Here is a 20,907-nt window from a genome sequence, read left to right as displayed (position 1 = left end):
AACTTAAAGGGTTATGGGAAGATTGGGTGTAAAATGCTTTGAAATGTCCGAACAGCCATGATAATATTGAATGGCGGAGCAAGCTACGGTCTTTTGAGCCATGGTTCCATTATGGGTTCTTCCCGTCCAGTTGTAACATCAACTGAGATCACAACAGGTCCAATCACGATCTTACCAAGGTGCAATTTGATTGGATGTTGATTAGCAACAGGAATCGTGATTGGTCCTTTTCCCCTGTCCCAAACCCAGGGATCAGGGGTTAATTGAAACATCTCACCCACAATGTACTCAGTAGGGAGGAGGGATGCACGTGCCCCCTGAGCCATGAGGGAAACTCCAGCACCAATTCTGATTGTGCACCTCCAACGTGCAAGAGAGGTAGTGAATAATTGCACAAATAATTCTACATCAGACAGGACCAGCTTGGGGCTGTGAGCCACTTCACAACTCCCAGGTAAGTTAATTTTCCCCTGTGGAGAACACCCAGGTTTATTTTTTTTTACAGTTGTGCGGCGAGAAATCTAAATACAGTGCGACACACCAGATGTGTCGAGCCATTCAAAGTGAAAAAGGAAGATAGACTTAATTATATCCAACCATATCAAGTTGCTCAGCAACACCTCGACGTTTTGTGTCAGCTGTGTGTCAGTGGGTTGTAGCCATGCCTCTAAGTTAGGATGTCATTGGCTCAAGCCCTGCTCCAGAAGCTCAAGCACAATATCGGGGCTGGCACTCGGAGTGCTGTACCGAGGGAGTGCTGCACTGGAATGAGACGAGACCCCACCTGACCTCCCAGGTGAACAAAAAGGATTCACGCATACAAATTAGGAGCCGGAGTAGGCCACTCGGCCCCTCCGCTATTCAATGAGATCATGACTGATCCTATTGTAACTTCAACTCCACATTCCTGCCAACCCCCGTTAACCTTTCACCCTCCCCCTTGCTTATCAAAGACCATTCCATAGTCACTATTTCAGAGAGGAGCAAGGGAGATCTCCCCAGTGCCATTTAATAATAATAATAATAATAATAATCGCTTATTGTCGCAAGTACGCTTCAATGAAGTTACTGTGAAAAGCCCCTAGTCGCCACATTCCGGCGCCTGTTCGGGGAGGCCGGTACGGGAATTGAACCTGCGCTGCTGGCCTTGTTCTGCATTACAAGCCAGCTGTTTAGCCCACTGTGCTAAACCAGCCCCTAATTTCCCATATTTGTCCCTTGCTCAACGTCACCAAAACTATTTATTGGTTCGTCAACACATTGCGGTTAGCGGGGGCTCACTGTGGGATATTTGGCTGCCGTGTTAACTGCAGAACAACAGTAAAGGAAAACCAAGGTCCTCTTCCAACCAGTTCCCTCAGCATAACTCCTATCACCATCAATTAAGATCGATGGCAAGACCCTGGGAAATGTGCGCCATTGTCCATACCTTGGGAGCCTCTTCTTTGCGAAGGCAGATACAGACAATGAAATACATCATCACCTCTAATGTGCCAGCTCAGTCTTCAGCTGACTAAGGAAAAGAATATTTGAGGTCCACCTGCCCTGCCTGTGACCGAGTTAACAGATCATGCATTTCACTTCAGAACTCACTGGACCAGAATGGAAACTGGTCAGCCTTGGACCTGAGGGGCTGTCTAAGAGGACGAAGAAAACAGCTCCAAAAAATTACTTCATTTTCTATAAAATTATCTGGACAGTTTGAAGTCACGGAAGGCGCCATATAAATACAAATCTTTTCTTTTCAACTATGATGAGTTGTGTTTAAGTGCATTGACTGTCATGGGCATATATGAACAGAATGCAAGCAAATAGGTAAATAGCCAGTTAATCTGTTTTTCTTTGGTGCGAGTGACTGACGGAGGAACTTAGGGAGATCTTCCTGCTCTTCTTCGGCTCGTGCCACAGGATCTAACCACAGATGGAGCCTCAGCTTAGCATTGAGATCACTACCAATAAAGCACTTCCACGGTACTGCTTTGAGGCTATCAGCCTCTCCCAGGCCTCGGGACTCAGGTTTGAACCCAGAACGTGCAGACCCTCTGAGTGGCATGGTGGCACTGTGGTTAGCACTGCTGCTTCACAGCGCCAGGGACTTGGGTTCGATTCCGGCCTTGGGTGACTGTGCGGAGTCTGCACGTTCTCCCTGTGTCTGCGTGGGTTTCCTCCGGGTGCTCCGGTTTCCTCCCACAGTGCAAAGATGTGCAGTTTAGATAGATTGGCCATGTACCCCTTAGTGTCCAAACATGTGTAAGTTTGGTGGGGTTATGGAATCATGGAGATAGGGCAGGGGAGTGGGCCTAGGTTGGGTGTTATTTCAGAGGATCGGAGCAGACTCGATGGGCCGAATGGCCTCCTTCTGCACTGTGGAACTTAGAGTTCTATGACTCAAAAACCGAGATGAATGTCTTACAGCTTAAAAGCATTGATGGCAACCACGTCCCAATTAAAAAGCTCCCGTGCCCATGTACAATCTTCCCCCTTGCCCATGTACAATTCCCCACTGCCCGTGTACAGCCTTGTTCCGATTAATACCTAGTCATTTCCAGAGCTGGCATAATAGATGAAACACAGAGGAAGAAGTGAAGAGTAAAATGTATTGGTCAAAACATGAACACAGAGGGACTCGACAAACACGGGGGGCCAAACCAAGAGATTTTCAACGGATTGAAAAATAAAGTGAGTTCATGCAAAGAACACACGATAGAAAAGGATTCGTGAATCATGCCCAAAACTAAGGACATGAGGAGCAAGGTAGAAAATCCAGGCAGAACCTTTTCATCTAGAAAATCCTATGAGATAAAATTCCAGGGCAGGTCAGTGAAGCAGAGAGTTTAAGAATTATATTCAATTCTATGTCGTGACGTGTGGCAAACTCAGGCATTTTTTGCCCATCTCTCCATGTCCTTGAGAATTGGGAAAACTGATACATTGTGAGGGTTTTACACATTGGCTGAGGTTATAGTGGTTGAGATAATTGGATACAGTTCCTGTGAGAAGCGCAGACTCTGTTACCGCCTGACTCAGCAGGGAGGACAAAATTCCCTCTCTCATCGACCCCTCCTAAACTCTCCCTTACTCCTGCTACATCTCTGTAACCCCTCCATAATTGTCCTTGAGAACAGTTCAGAGTCAACCAGCTTTCTGTGGGTCTGGAGTCACACGCAGACTGGACCGGGTAAGGACAAAGATTCCCTTCCCTCATGGGCACTAGTGAACTAGATGGGTTTTTACGACAATCGATCATGGTTCCAATTACTGCGACATTAACTAATTAAATTCCACCAGTGGGATTTGAACCCATTAGCCCAGATCCCTGGACTATCAGTGCCACAATCTCCATCTAGCTTTACATTAATAATTTGATGCACTGACAGGGATGGTCTATGGAACAGCCACAAGCTTGTTACAACTCAAAACCCTTTCCAGTTCTTCAAAATTATATACAATCCTTCCACTGCCCATATACAATCCTCCTACTGCCCATATACAATCCTCCTACTGCCAATATACAATCCTCCCACTGCCCATATACAATCCTCCCACTGCCCATATACAATCCTCCCACTGCCAATATACAATCCTCCCACTGCCCATATACAATCCTCCCACTGCCCATATACAATCCTCCTACTGCCAATATACAATCCTCCCACTGCCCATATACAATCCTCCCACTGCCCATATACAATCCTCCCACTGCCCATATACAATCCTCCCACTGCCCATATACAATCATCCCACTGCCCATATACAATCCTCCCACTGCCCATATACAATGCTCCCACTGCCCATATACAATCATCCCACTGCCCATATACAATCCTTCCACTGCCCATATACAATCCTCCCACTGCCAATATACAATCCTCCCACTGCCCATATACAATCCTCCCACTGCCCATATACAATCCTCCCACTGCCCATATACAATCCTCCTACTGCCCATATACAGTCCTCCTACTGCCCATATACAATCCTCCCACTGCCAATATACAATCCTCCCACTGCCCATATACAATCCTCCCACTGCCCATATACAATCCTCCCACTGCCCATATACAATCCTCCCACTGCCCATATACAGTCCTCCTACTGCCCATATATAATCATCCCACTGCCCATATACAATCCTCCCACTGCCCATATACAATCCTCCCACTGACCACTTACAATTTTCCCACTGCCCATATACAATCCTCCTACTGCCCATATACAATCCTCCCACTGCCCATGTACAATCCTCCCATTGCCCATATACAATCCTTCCACTGCCCATATACAATCCTCCGACAGCCCATATACAATCGACCCGATGTCCATGTACAATCCTCCCACTGCCCATATACAATCCTCCCACTACCCATATACAATCCTCCCACTGCCCGTATACAAGCCTCCCACTGCCCATATACAATCCTCCCACTGCCCATATACAATCCTCCTACTGCCAATATACAATTCTCCCACTGCCCATATACAATCCTCCCACTGCCCATATACAATCCTCCCACTGCCCATATACAATCCTCCCACTGCCCGTGTACAATCATCCCACTGCCCATATACAATGCTCCCACTGACCACGTACAATTCTCCCACTGACCATATATAATCCTCCCACTGGTCATATACAATCCTCCCACTGCCCATATACTAACCTCCCACTGCCCATATACAATCCTCCCACTGCCCATATACAGTCCTCCTACTGCCCATATACAATCATCCCACTGCCCATATACAATCATCCCACTGCCCATATACAATCCTCCCACTGCCCATATACTAACCTCCCACTGCCCATATACAATCCTCCCACTGCCCATATACAGTCCTCCTACTGCCCATATACAATCATCCCACTGCCCATATACAATCCTCCCACTGCCCATATACTAACCTCCCACTGCCCATATACAATCCTCCCACTGCCCATATACAGTCCTCCTACTGCCCATATACAATCATCCCACTGCCCATATACAATCATCCCACTGCCCATATACAATCCTCCCACTGACCATGTACAATCCTCCCACTGACCATGTACAATCCTCCCACTGCCCATATACAATCCTCCCACTGCCCATGTACAATCCTCCCACTGCCCATATACAATCATCCCACTGCCCATATACAATCATCCCACTGCCCATATACAATCATCCCACTGCCCATATACAATCATCCCACTGCCCATATACAATCATCCCACTGCCCATATACAATCCTCCCACTGCCCATATACAATCCTCCCACTGCCCATATACAATCCTCCCACTGCCCATATACAATCCTCCCACTGCCCATATACAATCCTCCCACTGCCCATGTACAATCCTCCCACTGCCCATATACAATCATCCCACTGCCCATATACAATCCTCCCACTGCCCATATACAATCATCCCACTGCCCATATACAATCATCCCACTGCCCATATACAATCCTCCCACTGCCCATATACAATTATCCCACTGCCCATATACAATGCTCCCACTGCCCATATACAATCATCCCACTGCCCATATACAATCATCCCACTGCCCATATACAATCATCCCACTGCCCATATACAATCATCCCACTGCCCATATACAATGCTCCCACTGCCCATATACAATCCTCCTACTGCCCATATACAGTCCTCCTACTGCCCATATACAATCCTCCTACTGCCCATATACAATCCTCCCACTGACCATATACAATCATCCCACTGCCCATATACAATCCTCCCACTGACCATATACAATCATCCCACTGCCCATGTACAATCCTCCCACTGCCCATATACAATCCTCCCACTGCCCATATACAATCCTCCTACTGCCCATATACAATCCTCCTACTGACCATATACAATCATCCCACTGCCCATATACAATCCTCCCACTGACCATATACAATCATCCCACTGCCCATGTACAATCCTCCCACTGCCCATATACAATCCTCCCACTGCCCATATACAATCCTCCTACTGCCCATATACAATCGACCCGATGTCCAGGTACAATCCTCCCACTGACCACGTACAATTCTCCCACTGCCCATCATAGACTGCACCGATTAATTTAATCTCCTGAGGAAAGTATGTTTAAGAGTTCCTATTGTTTTATGAATTGGGTTTCTGTGCAGTGGAGAGGAAGATCCTTGATGTGTGTGGATAATCCAATCCATTTGCCAGTTCTTTGGTCTGAACTTTTCATTTATAACACAAGTTCATCGTAAATCTGGACCAATCTGACTGCTGTTTGTAAATACAGGAGCTAAACACCATGAAGTGGTGTCTCTGGAGATTACAGCTGTTTGTTTAACAGTAAAGTCCCTCTGGCTCGACACTAATATCTGACGTGGGAAATAAAAAGGAAAAACGCAATAAATTTTGAGGGTTTTTCTCTTCTGCTGAGGTTATTATGGTCGAAATAACAGGATTCAATTCCTGCGAGAGGTGCTAACTCCATCGTAGCCTGACTCAGCAGGGAGAACAATGTTCCCTCTCTCATCCTCTATTCCCACAGTCTTCCTTCCCACACCCTTCCCTCCCAAAGCCTCCCCTTCAACATTCCTTCACTCCCTCTCTGAGCCCCTCTCACCTTTCCGCACTCCTCCTCTCCCTCCCAGCATCCTCCTAACCTCCTCCACCCCCCCCACAGCCACCCCTCTCACACTCCTTCGTCCCCTCAGCCTCTCGCACTCCTCTGCTGCCTCAGACACCCTCCCTTTTTCACGAGGCAGTATTCACACCGCTATCCCAGTTGGCCACTGTTACCTGCCTGGGCGTCAATGAGATGGAACCAAGTTATACTGTTGGCTCCGCACTGGTCTGGTTCTCTGGCCACAGAGAGTCTGTTCAGCTGAGCCTACACCACTGAGAAACAAAGGCTGTGCACAAAATGACAATCCTATTTGATTCCATAACGATAGTCGCCCTACAGTAAAGTAATTAATTGTACCTGAAGTGACTCATTGCTCGAGATAGAACTTCATGATTAGGTAACAACTCGATTATCTATAGAATCCCTACAATGTAGAAGGAGGTCATTCGGCCCATCAAGTCTGCATCGACCCTCCGAAAGAGCAGCCTACCTAGGCCCACACCCCCCACCCTATCCTGCTAACCCCAGTTAACTTGCACATCTTTGGACACTAAGGGCAATTTAGCATGGCCAATCCACCTAACCTCCACATCTTTGGACTGTGGGAGCAAACCGGAGTACCCGGAGGAGACCCACGCTGGTGTGGTGAGAAAGCGCAAACTCCACACAGGCAGTCACCCAAGGCCGGAAGTGAACCCGGGTCCATGGCGCCATGAGGCAGTAGTGCTAACCACCGTGCTACCTTGCCATCCCTCATCATTGTATCATGTGGCTATCAGGATAGTAGAAGACAAACTACATAAATCTAGATTTTTTGTTTGGCCGAGCAACTCCTGTAGTTCTATTTCCGGCGCTGTCCTTACTTTCTGCTTAAAATCTCAACATTAAACAGGAGCTGGACAAATACTCATAGGGTTAACCCACCTTCAGAATGATCTCTAAAGCGACACGCTACCAAATGACTATTATCGAGGCTGATACACCCGGTGCCAGAACTAAGGGAGTGCGCACTGTTGGAGAGAACCCGCTGTACAGATGAAATGTGAAACTGAGGTTCCGTCTTGTGAATGTAGACTATCCTGTGGAGCTATTGAATCAGTAGCAGCTATCCTCAGTGCCAGGCCAACACTTATTAATCAAATCAACTTCACAAAAACAGATTATCCGTTCATTTATCACATTCCTGTTTGTGGGACCTTGCTGTGCACAAATTGGCTGCCACATTACCTAAACTACAACAGCCACTTCACATCAGAAAGTAGCTTGTTGACTGAGAAGCACTTTTTGGAATTACTGAGGGATGTGAAAGGTGATATCTTAATGCACGTTTTTCTTTCTTAAATAATACATTATATCTGTGAGAAATGATGTTGTGTAAGCAGCCATTTTAGTCCACAGAATCCCTACAGTGCAGAAGGAGGCCATTCGACCCATCAAGTCTGCACCAACCCTCTGAAAGAGCACCCTACCTCGGCCCACTCTGCCGCCCTATCCTGTGACCCCAGTTAAACTGCACATAGAACAGTACAGCACAGAACAGGCCCTTCGGCCCTCGATGTTGTGCCGAGCAATGATCACCCTACTTAAACCCACGTAACCCGTATACCCGTAACCCAATAATCCCCCCATTAACCTTACACTACGGGCAATTTAGCATGGCCAATCCACCTAACCCGCACATCTTTGGACTGTGGGAGGAAACCGGAGCACCCGGAGGAAACCCACGCACACACGGGGAGGACGTGCAGACTCCACACAGACAGTGACCCAGCCGGGAATCGAACCTGGGACCCTGGAGCTGTGAAGCATTGATGCTAACCACCATGCTACCGTGAGACACTGGGAGGCAATTTGGCATGGCCAATCCACCTAACCTGCACAGCTTTGGACACTTTTTCATCTCATCAAGTCTCCCAACAGTAATGAGGAGAATGGCCAGGGGTAAAGGTAAAGTGGCCATAGTCCCGGATGACCATCGGCCGCTTTCCCCTTTGAGGGGGGAGAGCTGACTGGTGGTGATTTAACCTGAGGATCACCACACCTCAGGCAGGGGCCAAGCTTCAGAAGACGGAGCCTTTGCAAATAATCTCAGTTTGGACAGGAATTGAATCCATGTTGTTGGCCTCGTTCTGCATCATGAACCAACTGTCCAGCCAAGTGAGCTAAACTGGCCCCCGGGTCAGGAGTACAGTTAAGGAATGAATATTGAGCAGGAAATTTTGTCTGTGGCCGATTTCCAACCATTATAACTTTGAAGTGGAAAGTAGTTGCTATAGTTCTCAATAAGGTAACAGTCCACGTATATTTGAGTGTTTTGGGGAAGGGAGCAATCTCTGCAGATTTTGGAAGTTCGTCATTTTCTCTGGCAAAGGATGTAAAATCAATCAAACTCTCGCATAATCGAAGCGACGAAAGAGCCTGAAATATGTCGGTGCGCTTTTCAAAAACCTTTGTTTAAATGTTCTCACAAAGCATCACTCGCCCACGTTGCCTGGAATCGTGCCACCTTCAAATAAAACACATGGTGGGCATCAACGGGACAGGCTTCAACTGGGGGAAGATCACATGCTGCCGTTGATAATCCTCATCTCCAAGACACCAAAAACCTTTTGTTTTCTCCGAAAACCCATATTTAACAATTTGGCTGGGGCGAGATTGGAAATCATTAATAAACAGTTACGCAACATTTAAGTTCCACACACGAAGAAAAAAACAAGCCCTGAATGCCAAAATTCCCAAGCTTCCCAAACCATTTCCAAATTCACAGCATCCAACCTCGAAACAAAGTGCTTATTCTTCTATCAGGACTAATTTCTATTCACAGAAACAATTCCCACCGGGGTTTGCTTCCATCACTTGGACACAGTTCTGTTTGTTTCCTGGTTCCTTTGTTTTTCTCCATTACCTCTCTCGTACCTCCTCTCACCTCAAAGTTGCTGAGAGATGACCATGCTTCCACCAGAACCTGAGCTATTCCTATCAGCAAATGGAGTTCCACCCAAGATGCTCAATCTAGGCATAGCAACGGCCAACTCAATGAGGGCAAACACACTTGGAACTCAATCAAACCAGTGATACAATTCCTTCGTTGCTGGTTCTGTACCCAGGCATTGGCCACACAAGTTACTCTACTCTATCAAGGATACTCAATACTTTCTAATTAATCGTCATGGAATAGAACCACAGAAACACAGGACAGTAGAGTGCAGAAGGAGGCCATTCAGCCCATCAGACAGAGAGTTCCAAATCAGCCCATCAGCTCCCTCACCAGTCAGTCCCACTAGGCCACATCATTGCGATCTTCCTCATTTAAAAAATATATATTTTTATTCCCCTTTTTCACATTTTCTTCAAACTTTGCACCCCACCAACAAACAGTAAACGGTAATGAATACAATGTCAACCCCCCCTACCAACAACAACGATCCCATCCTCCCACCAACCCCCAAACAACGGCCCGCATGACAATATAAGCATCAAATAAAAAGAAACTTCCCAAGAAAAAAAAAGAAAAAGGAATCAGGAGTCGTCCATGGTCACCATGAACATATATAGTCTACCCCCAACATTCAAAGGCATCCAATCCCCGAAAGTGTACTGTGAATGACACCCATGAATTGTAGACCCCCCCCCCCCCCCCAGACTCCTCCCCTCCACTTCTTCTTCACTTGTTCTACCAGGCTCCGATGGCCGCAGCCCCTCCCTCTACCTCACTCCCGTTCACTGGCCGGCTTAAACCGGCCAGTGTGGAGGCCCCCACCAAGGTCACCTTCCCCCCTGCCTGGTCCCAGAGAGACAGAGAAATCCCCTTTAACACACAACCCCAGCATACACACCCAACCCCCAAAGAACCATCATTGCAAATGAAAGTCCCAACTCTTCCCTTGTCCAAATATATACAGCATCGACTCATTTAGTATCTACACCAACACGCAGTGAAAAAATAAAGTTACATGAGGCTACATAAGTACAAGACCAACCCTCAGTCCCATTTCTCAATTCTGCCACAGTCCTTCTGCCTTCGCAAACCCCTCAGCTGCTTCCGCCGTCCCAAAATAAAAGTCCTTGGATTTGGAGGTAACCCTCAACTTAGCTGGAAACACTATGCCGCTCTGCACCTTGCTGTTGTACAGTGCCTTCTTCAGCCGGCCAAAGGCCGCCCGCCTTCTGCCCAACTTCACCGTAAAGCCCTGGTATACACGTATACCAGCTCCAGCCCACTGCACCACCCGCTTCTGCTTTGCCCAACACAGGACCTTCTCCATCACGCTGTACCTACGGAAAAAAACAGTCACTACTCTTGGCGGCTCACTGGCCTTTGGTATAGGCCTCCACGACCTATGAGCCGATCCAGTTCATATCAAGAGGGATCGTCCCCCTCCCCCAATAGCTTCGTCAACATCGTGGCAAAATACTCCGTCAGCCTCGGGCCTTCCACCCCTTTGGGCAGATCCACGATCTCAGATTCTGCCGTCTGGATCTGTTTTCCAGGTCTTCCATTTTGGCTCGCAGACCCTTGTTGGTCTCTGTCACCTTCCGCAACTCCTTTCCCATCGAGATGAGTTGATCACTGAGCTGCGATAATGCCTCTTCCACTTCCTTCAGTGTCCCACCTGGCTCCCGTACCTCCGCCGCTGCGCTCGATACCGCCGCCCTCACCGGGGCAATCGCCTCCTCCACCAGCATTTCAATACCCCCCCCCCCCCCCCCATCTCCTTCTTCATCATTTCCATGCGCTTTGTGAACTGTTTTCCAAGTTCCACAGCCATCACCTTGGTCATTCCTTCTGCCGTGAGCAATGCGGCCTCCCCCCGTGCCTTAGCCTCCGCTTTCCTTACAGTTCCCGCGCCGACTTTTCCACTCACCGGCGGTCTTTCATTAGCCCCCTTTCTCACGGCCTTTTTGTTTCAAAACTTGGACATTTCTCCTCACTGTGCCCTCCTACAACCTTTCCAGCATCCGTTGCCCCTGGGACCGGGCATTAAAACCCCAAAAGTTCTATTCCCGAATGGGAACCCATCAATGTGTGGCTGCCTCCCGCCCGCCATCACCGGAACTTTTCGATCTTTCTTCATTTTAGGAGGTGTTTATTCAATTCAATTTTAAAGACTATTGCTTCTGCCACTCTATCAGGCAGAGAATTCCAAATCCAAACCACCCATTGCACAAAAAGGTTTGTCCTCAAATTGCCAATTTTGCCAATCACCTTAAATCAGTGTCCTTCAGTCTTCGGAAGCAGATTCTTTATTTAGGTGATCTAACGTCTTCATGGCTTTAATCCAGCCTATTAAATCTGCGCTTGGCTTTTTCTGCTCTAAAGGAGGTTCGCTGGTCCATCCACGCAACTCTAATTCCTCATCCCGGGAAGCACTTCAGCAAATTTCCTCTGTATCCTCCTCGAAAGACTTCATTGTGCCCAGGATTGGGCACAATTGTCTATCTGAGGTTGAGCTGATGTTTTATATCTAATTTCTTGACATCTGTACTCTCTGGGCGGAACTTTCCGGCCCTTTCCGTGGTGGGTATCGTCGCAGGTGGGACCGAAGAATTTGGAAAGCAGCCAAAGGTAAATTTTGGCCGTTCTCCAATTTTCCCCGTATTCTCACTCTTCCTACGAAGCTATACCACCTCAGATTTTTCTGCACGAACTTCAATCGGCCGTGAATCCGTCTATTCCACCAGCCAGTCTGTGCCCTCTTTACATCTACTGCTGTCTTCCTCACAATTTGCCAAACTCCCACGTTTGGTGACATCTACAAATTTTGAAATTGTGTCCTGTATCCCCAAGTCCAAAGTATGAATATGTGTCAGCAACAATGGTTCGAGCAATGAATCCTGAGGGACATCACTGTCGGGTTTCTTTAGGGTTTTGGCCAAGGTTAGTATCATGACCGGTACAGGCTTGGAGGGCCGAAGGGCCTGTTCCTGTGCTGTATTGTTCTTTGGTCTCTTTGTTCTTTGTACACTGTCCACTATAAATAGAATCAATGGAGTCGATGGATACCTCCCTCCTGTCCTCAAAACAGCTGTTCACCAGAACTCTGGCTGGTGTTTTACGACCTTTCCTACCAGCGGAACCTTCATGTCCCATTGACAGTGAACCCCCGCCCCGGGTTTCCTGTCAGTGGGAGTGCATACAACAGAAACCCCGTGGACAGCGGCAGGAACAGACGACCGTGCCGCCAACCAATGGCGGGACACCGCAAAACACACCACGGGGGGGGTGCGCGTGGAACCCCCATCCTCTCTGTTTTGTATTCCTTGGCCAATTTTGTATCCATGCTACTCCTGCCCTCCCCCCTCTTTTTCTCATCCCATGGGTTCAATTTTGCTCACAAGCCTATCATGTAGTGTGTTGTCGAACATGTATCGAAAGTCCATCGACACAACGTCAACTTCACTGTCCTCATCAGCCTCCTCCATTACCTCATCAATAAGCTTTGTCAAGTCAGCCATAGGAAATGGGACTGAGAGCTGGTGTAGGCCTTTCAACCCTTCAAGCCTGCGCCATCTTCAATAAGAGCATTGCTGATCTGGTTGTGGTGTCAACTTTACTTTCTCGTGGGCCTGCCGCAAATAAACCTCGACTCACTTGTCCATCAAAAACCTGACTCACTTGTCCATCAAAAACCTGCCTCACTCTTCCTTGAATAATTGCAACGAGCCAGCCACACCTGCTTTCTGGGAAGAAAATTCCACAGACTAATAACCCTTTAGGAGAAAGAATTTCTCCTCATCTCTGTCTTAAACAATAGACCTCTTATTCTTAAACTGTGTCCTCTGGTTCAAGTCTCCCCTCAAGTGGAAACACCTTCCCAGCATCTACCCTGTCAAATCCACTCAGGACCTGATCAGTTTCAATAAGATCACCTCTCATTCTTCTAAACTCCACTAGGGTGTACGTCCAGCGTGCTCAACCTTTCTTCGTCCCTTGTCCCAGGGATGGGTCGCGTGAAACTTCTCTACAACGCTCCTAACTCAATTGTACCTTCTTTCAAATAAGAAGACAGAAGCTGTACACTGTATTCCAGACATAGCCAGAATTCTCTATTCCCACCGGCGACACATCAAAAACAAAGAACAAAGAAACGTACAGCACAGGAACAGGCCCTTCGGCCCTCCAAGCCTGCGCCCACCTTGCGGCCCGTCTAAACTAAAATAGATCACTCCCCCCTGATTGTTATTTTGATTCCTAACAGTTTTTTTCCTTTTTTTAAAATAAATTTAGAGTACCCAATTATTTTTTCCAATTAAGGGGAAATTTAGCGTGGCCAATCCACCTACCCAGCACATATTTGGGTTGTGGGGGTGAGACCCACGCAGACATGGGGAGAATGTGCAAACTCCACATGGACAGTGACCTGGGGCTGGGATTGAAGCCGGGCCCTTGGCGCTGTGAGGCAGCAGTGCTAACCACTGCGCCACACATTGATTTCCCAGTGGCTTCAATGGGAAATCCCTATGGCAAGCGGCGGAAGCAGAGATTCCTGCCGGCAGTGAACGGTGCGCTGGGGGAGCGGAGAATCCAGTCCAGAGTCCCTCCAAGGCCTGGTACAGCTACAGTGAAGGAGGTGAGGTCAGTGACAGTCTCAGAAATAAAATCACAGAAAAGGAGATTTCTGGGTCAGCTGATACAGGCTCTGATTGTGTGCTTTTGTTAATTTCTGTTGTAAATGTTATAAACGGGGCTCGCAGCCTAACCCACACTAATCAGATTAAAATGGGGTTTTGAACAAATAATTTTTTCACTATACTTCGAAATTTAACAATTGAAATCATAAACTTTTCAAAGTGTCTGTTAGCCCCGCAACTTCCATAACTGCAAAGGGCGTGGATATTTGCTTGGTGATTGGTGCAATTCCTGTGACGTAATTCAAAGAGAAACTCCACAAAGCGTCAATGAAACAATGTCCTAATGTCATTTCTCTTTTCGGTGGGGCTGGCATCTAGGGGCTGTTTTGCCCTGGGAGGCAATGACCAATAGTCACCTTTGTTGACTGTGTAAAATGTTTTCTCGGCAGTGTCAATCAAGTTCCTAGTGCGTGCAGACCAGAATAGTCCCTTCATCTCTGCCAAAATTGGAATTGTCATGAACAAAGCCAGAAGCTAATTACTTTTCAGAAGGTGGTGGTGAGCTGTCTTCTTGAACCACTGCACTCCATGTGGTGTAGGTACACCCACAGTGCTGTTAGGGAGGGTTTTCAGCATTTTGACCCAGCGACAGTGAAGGAACGACCGATATATTTCCCAGTCAGGATGGTGGGTGATTTGGAGGGTGTGTGCAGGTGGTGGTGTTCCATGTAGCTGTTGCTCTTGTCATTCTAGATGGTAGAGGCCGTGGGTTTGGAAGGTGCTGTCTAAGGATTCTTGGCGAGTTGCTGCAGTGCATCTTGTAGATGGTACACACTGTCCGGCTGTGGTATCGGGAGTGACTGTTGAAGGTGATGGATGGGATGCTGGTAAGTGCATTGTCCTGGTTGGCTTGAGCTTCTTGAGTGTTGTTGGAGCTGCACTAACCCAGGGATGTGGAAATGACTCAATCACACTTGTGGCTTGTAGATGGTGGACAGGCTTTGGGGAGTGAGGAGGTGAGTCAGCAACAGACCACACTGTCACAGTAGAGTGATACAGCACCAGACGACGGCTATTCGGCCCATTATGTCTGTGCTGGTGGGTTCCATTTCAAACACATGGTTAAGGGCAAACTTTGCTGCCCCTGGCCTAGGAGTGCTTGATGGTGTTGCCTTTTGCTAGCACCGGCATCATTCACCTCGATCCATAAAATATAGAAAACTGAAGATGAGGTGAGATGATATTAGAAAATGAGAGCTGTGAATGTCAAAACGTAACTCGAATTTCAAAAATAGACAGATAGATTGATCAGAATTTGCTATTTTTAATTTTAAAAGTATCCAGGCAAGGTGTTTTTATTTCACGATACTGCACCGATGAAATTGAAGTGTTGAAGTTACAGATAGTAAGTAATGCAGCAGATGCAATGTTTTATGTTACTGAGTGTGGGTGACACATGTTGCCAACACTGGCCCAGCAGCAGCATCTGTGGGAACATTGCAAAGTAAAGATTGGATAAATCTTTGAAGTGGAGTGGTTATAGGAGAGGGAGAGAGGGAGGGGAGTGAGATTTAGTTTGTATTGTTTTAGCTCTCTTTCTGTGCCCCACATTTCCTGAATGCTTTGTAAATTTTGATACCCAAGTCCAGGTGGGAAAGCTTCTTTGTCACCCATCTTGGCTACTATCCTTCTGTAAAGATCCAGGAGCCCCCATCGCATTAAACGTGACAGCTGGAAGGTTATTCTTCTTTTTAATGGCTTGTGGACCAAAGAAGTTCTTCCTGATATTGTTCCTGATCTTTTTTAAAAAAATAAGTAATGCTCTTGTGGTTTGGGATTTTTCTGGAAAAATTGACGGATGCATGAAATGCAATCCCGAAATAGTAATAATCCTGAAATCTGAACGTGTACAAATAAAATGCGACTCATGTCAATTACCAGGAACAGGCGGACAGACCTTAGGAAGGATAGGAAGGCTTTAGTGAGGGTGAAGAAGAGATTTACTCGATTGATTCCAAGGGACCAGAGTTATGTGTGGTGGCTGGAAAAGCTAGGCAGGCAAAGAGATTTGATAAAAGGTGTTTAAAACCGTGCAGGGTCCAGGTAGGGTGAGTAAAGAAAAACTGTCTCCAGCAGCTGAAGGGTTAACCAGATAGCACAGCTTTTTAAGGTGATTGGCAGAGGACATGAGGGAAAACCTTTTTATGCTGCAAGATTCACCAATTAGTTGAACATTCGAAGAAGGAAAAACTTGCACGATTCAGGGAAAAGAGTGGGGTTGGAGGGTTGGAGGATGGTGTGTGGCGATTAACTGGATTGCTCTTCTGAGGATCTAGTGCCGGCCCAATGGGCAGAATGGCCTGTTGTGCTGTGCTATCCCGTCACCAACATTAACAGATTGGCCTGAAACTGCCAGATTTACCCTTTACCCTTTCTCTGAATGAGGATGAAACGTTGACACTTTTCATATCCCCTCCACTGCCCCCCCCCCCCCCCCCCCCCCCCCCAGCCCACCTGCCAGCCTTGGAGCACTGACCCGCTCGGTGTAGCAGTGGCATCTTTACAGGATTCTGAAGCCAGTATCGCTCTAGTGATGGGGTAGATGCCTCAGATACACCCTGCTCACGCTGCTTACAGGATTGATACTCTGCAATGATGACCTTAAAGGGTGTAAGAGTTAAGCCATCTAGAGCACAATGATGACTGTTTAGTTAGGAACAGGATAAGACGTTATGTTTCCACACAGCCAGAATCATTCTCTGGGTTCTCCAGCAGGGCAAAACAAGACGTTCGAAAAGAATGTAGAAACCACAGAATCCGAGCTCAGTAATCGAAAAGGTCCCAGTTTCAAACAACTCATCATTCTTAGTTATCAGTCACGGTGTTCTGGGCTTTTACCAGGAGGGGACAGCAGTAGATGGAAAATGAGGCAGAATGTGGGGAGGGAGGAGGAAGTTGAGGAGGAGTTTGAGGAGAAGGAGAGGAGGAGGACAAGGACATGGAGGAGCTTGAGAAGTGAACAGAGCTTGAGTAGATGAAGAGTAGGAAGGTAGGAGGACGACACTGACTGGAATCATGACGTGGGGATGTTGAGCTGGCTTTTGATGTTCCCCATCCAACAGATTAATTCAAATTCAGATCCAAACTCTAGTTATTATTCATCAATACGCTGGCTTTTAAAGCAGACCAAGGCAGGCCAGCAGCACGGTTCAATTCCCGTACCAGCCTCCCCGAACAGGCGCGGAATGTCGTGACTAGGGGCTTTTCACAGTAACTTCATTGAAGTCTACTTGTGACAATAAGCGATTTTCATTTCATTTCATTTCATCTCCCAGTGTCTACTCACAACAAGGTCATCCAAAACTAATTTCCATCCATAAACCCAGAATGAGAATTCTATTGAAACATTTATTTTCCTTGCAATTTAAATCAGGGTCTGGCTCCAGCATTGGCCAAGGGAAAGACCAGGAGCTGGATTTTCCGTCGGCGTGGATTCTCCGTTTCGCCAGCAGCGCACCAATGGGTCGGATTTTCCGTCGGCGTGGATCCTCTGTATTGCCGGCAGCACACGCACGCCGGCAGCGCACGCACGCCGGCAGATTTCCCGAAAGCGTGGGGGTGCCCACAATGGGGAAACCCCATTGGCCAGCTGCCGGGACGGAGAACCCGCTGCCAACGTGGGTGCGGCGCACCGGAAAACGGGTGCAGCGGGACACAGAATCCCACCCCAGATTATTCCACCCTTTTCGGGATGTGTTGTGGAGGGGATTTTTTTTGAATGGAAAGATTTTGCTGGGAGCGGAGACGGTTTAAGACACTCCCAGTGACCCGGGCCATTCATCACTGTGTTGTGTAGGAGGGGACAGATTGGGAAGACTACGTAGAGATAGTGGCCTAGTGGTATTGTCACTGGAGTAGTTAGTAACCCAGGGTCCTCCTCGAGGGGGGGACCCAGGTTCAAATCCCACCAGGGCAGATAGTGAAATTTGAATTCAATAAAAAGTTTCATGATGACCATGAAGCCAGTATTGAATGTCATTAAAAAAAACCATCAGGTTCACTGACGCCATTTAGAGAAGGAAATCTGCTGTCCGTACCTGGTCTGGCCAACATGTAATAATCTTTATTATTGTCACAAGAAGGCTGACATTGACACTGCAATGAGGTTACTGTGAAAAGCTCCTCGTCGCCACATTCCGGCGCCTGTTCGGGTACACAGAGGGGGAAATTCAGATTGTCCAAATTACCTAATAGCACGTCCATCAGGACATGTGGGAGGAAACCGGAACACCCGGACAAAACCCACGCAGACACGGGGAGAACGTGCAGACTCCACACAGACAGTGACCCAAGCCGGGAATCGAACCTGGGACCCTGGTGCTGTGAAGCAACAGTGCTAACCATGTGACTCCAGGCCCACAGCAATGTGGTGGACCCTGAAATGGCCTGGCAAAGCCACTCAGTTCAAGGGTAATTAGGGATGGGCAATAAGCCAGCGACGTCCACATTCCCCGAAAAAAATCCAGCCCTAATATTATTCTGTTATACATCCCACTGGGTCGGTCCCAGTTGTTTGCACAGTACCAGTACCATTAAATAGAAGCTTCCATCTATTACAAATAACAAGTATAAATGAAGAATTAGCTCCAAATCGTTGCAGTCGGAATCTACAGGGTTAAATAAAATAATATAAAGTGGTTGAGAGAAATGAGGATTCCTTTGCCATCAGCCTCCAATCTCCCTTACAACCAATAGGTTTTCTTGAAAAACAAACAAAAGGGGAGTTAAATTCTACCCTCTTCCCAGCCGCCAGTAACATTTTCACTGAACACGTTAATGCAATAAACAAAAAACAAAAACATTCTCAGGGTGAACAGATTTTATCCGCGAGATGGACAATGAAACAGGAACAACTCTCCCCTCAACTCAACAGAAGGTTAGAAGTTAACTCGGGCACTACCTGCTATTGCAGGGTACCCCCAACAAGAAACAGAACCCCCCCCCCCCAAAACAAAATCACTGCAGCAAAGGTTTAACACAGACCCCCCAAGTGTGCTTCAGTAAAATCAGTATCCCATTCTGGGTGTGTGAACGTTTTTCCAATTCTAGGTATCTTTGAGATAGAGATAATTGCTAAACGCCCTGAGCAATCTCCAAAGGGTACAGTCAAAAGTAGAACCCTTCACAATCCAACTCTCAGGGGCAACTTCCCTTCAAACCCATTGACAATCTGGAGACTCTGGCTGACTCAACCTTCACAACAACTATTAAAAGCAAAGAAAAAATCGTCAGGTTTACATCTGGAGGAGACATTGCGGAGCAGAATGTTAACCAGCCCCTACCTGATTTACAAACAGCTCCAATCCATATGCAGAGAGAAAAGGTAAAAGCTTTCTTCATTTCTGGATCTCCAGTTCCTGGAGTCTTTGGATTCTCCGATTAAAGAAATAAAAATGGTTTAATTTCTCCTCCCCTCTCCCCTCTCTCTCTCTCTCCCACACACACACACGTGTGTAGTTCAGAACCGTGAATGAGAGAAAAGCAGAGATCCGCCGAGCAGCCCCCGGACACAGACGGAACAAGGTTGATGTTAAACTACAAGGAAATTGATTGAAGGAAATGTACGCCACGATTAGCATCAAGCGAGATGCGCTTCCTTTCTGCAAACTTCTCGCCACTTCCACTAACCCACAGGGAGGGGGGTGGGGGGAACTATTCTCCCCCCTCAAACTTCATTCTGACCAAAACGCTCCAGATTGCCTCTCATGTCCAGAAAGAATCTGGACTCCACAACAAAGTTTTTTATTTGTTTAATTCTTGACGCCAAACTCTTTCAACTGTGTGGGACGGTTCAGAAATCCCCAGTGTGTACTTCACTGGCGTTCATTTGTTCATATTTCAAATATTATATCCCTTTGCATTTCTTATTGCAATTTTAAACAAATCAGTACTTAACCAGATGTAGTATTCTAATTAACCCTATGACAAGAAGAAGGGTTTATAGTTAAATATATCAGTCTATATAATGTTCTCCTGCACTGCCTGACAATTCTTTTTCTTTAAATATCCTTGGGCTCAAACTTAAACTAAACATTTCCTATGTAAACCTGTCACGCTGTCATTACAGCCTTCCACCATTGGTGGCTCTGCTTCTGGGCTAACTGTCGCTTTTCTATAATAAATAATGCGAAATCAACTACTGTATATACCAAAAGTCAGAATGGATGATTTTAAAATGAGGACTGAGTTAGAAGTGAAAACTCTGGCCCATTTAACCACGCCCTTCCTGCTAACCCCATGTCGCTTGGAGGAGATGCTAGTAATATTTTAATTTGTAAAATTTACCACATCTGTTACGTACTCTATTTTTGAGCTCCACCAAAATGAAAGAAAGACTCGCATTTCTATAGCATCAGTCATAAAATCATAGAGATTTACAGAGTAGAAGGAGGCTCCTCGTGTGCGAGGTTGCGGCTGATACAGCTGAAGATGGTGTATAGAGCGCACGTTACAAGGGTGAGGCTGAGCCGGCTCTTTGAGGGGGTAGAAGATGTGTGTGAATGTTGCGGGGGCTGGGGGGGGGGGGGGGGGGGGGGGAACGCAAACCACATTCTTATGTTTTGGTCCCTGTCCAAAGCTGGAGGATTACTGGAAGGAGGTGTTTAGGGTAATCTCTAAAGTGGTGCACGTGAAACTGGACCCGGGCCCTCGGGAGGCCATATTCGGGGT

The 20,907-nt window shown here is 47.1% G+C and overlaps 1 protein-coding gene across 1 annotated transcript in view; it reads right to left on the bottom strand.

Annotated features, from left to right (window-relative positions):
* Positions 1–19,664, bottom strand: part of flt4 (fms related receptor tyrosine kinase 4) — a 324,249-nt gene extending 304,585 nt beyond the window's left edge. The window contains exon 1 of the mRNA XM_038796200.1: positions 19,521–19,664. Within this exon, the coding sequence (XP_038652128.1) occupies positions 19,521–19,578 (58 nt within the window). The 5' untranslated portion in view covers positions 19,579–19,664. The remainder of the gene's footprint in view (positions 1–19,520) is intronic.
* Positions 19,665–20,907: the final 1,243 nt, after the last annotated feature.

This window comes from Scyliorhinus canicula, chromosome 4 (assembly GCF_902713615.1).
Source record: "Scyliorhinus canicula chromosome 4, sScyCan1.1, whole genome shotgun sequence".
NCBI classification, from domain to species: Eukaryota; Metazoa; Chordata; class Chondrichthyes; order Carcharhiniformes; family Scyliorhinidae; genus Scyliorhinus; species Scyliorhinus canicula.
The sequence above is the reverse complement of the archived record's forward strand: the minus strand, read 5'-3'. Positions and strand labels throughout refer to the sequence as shown.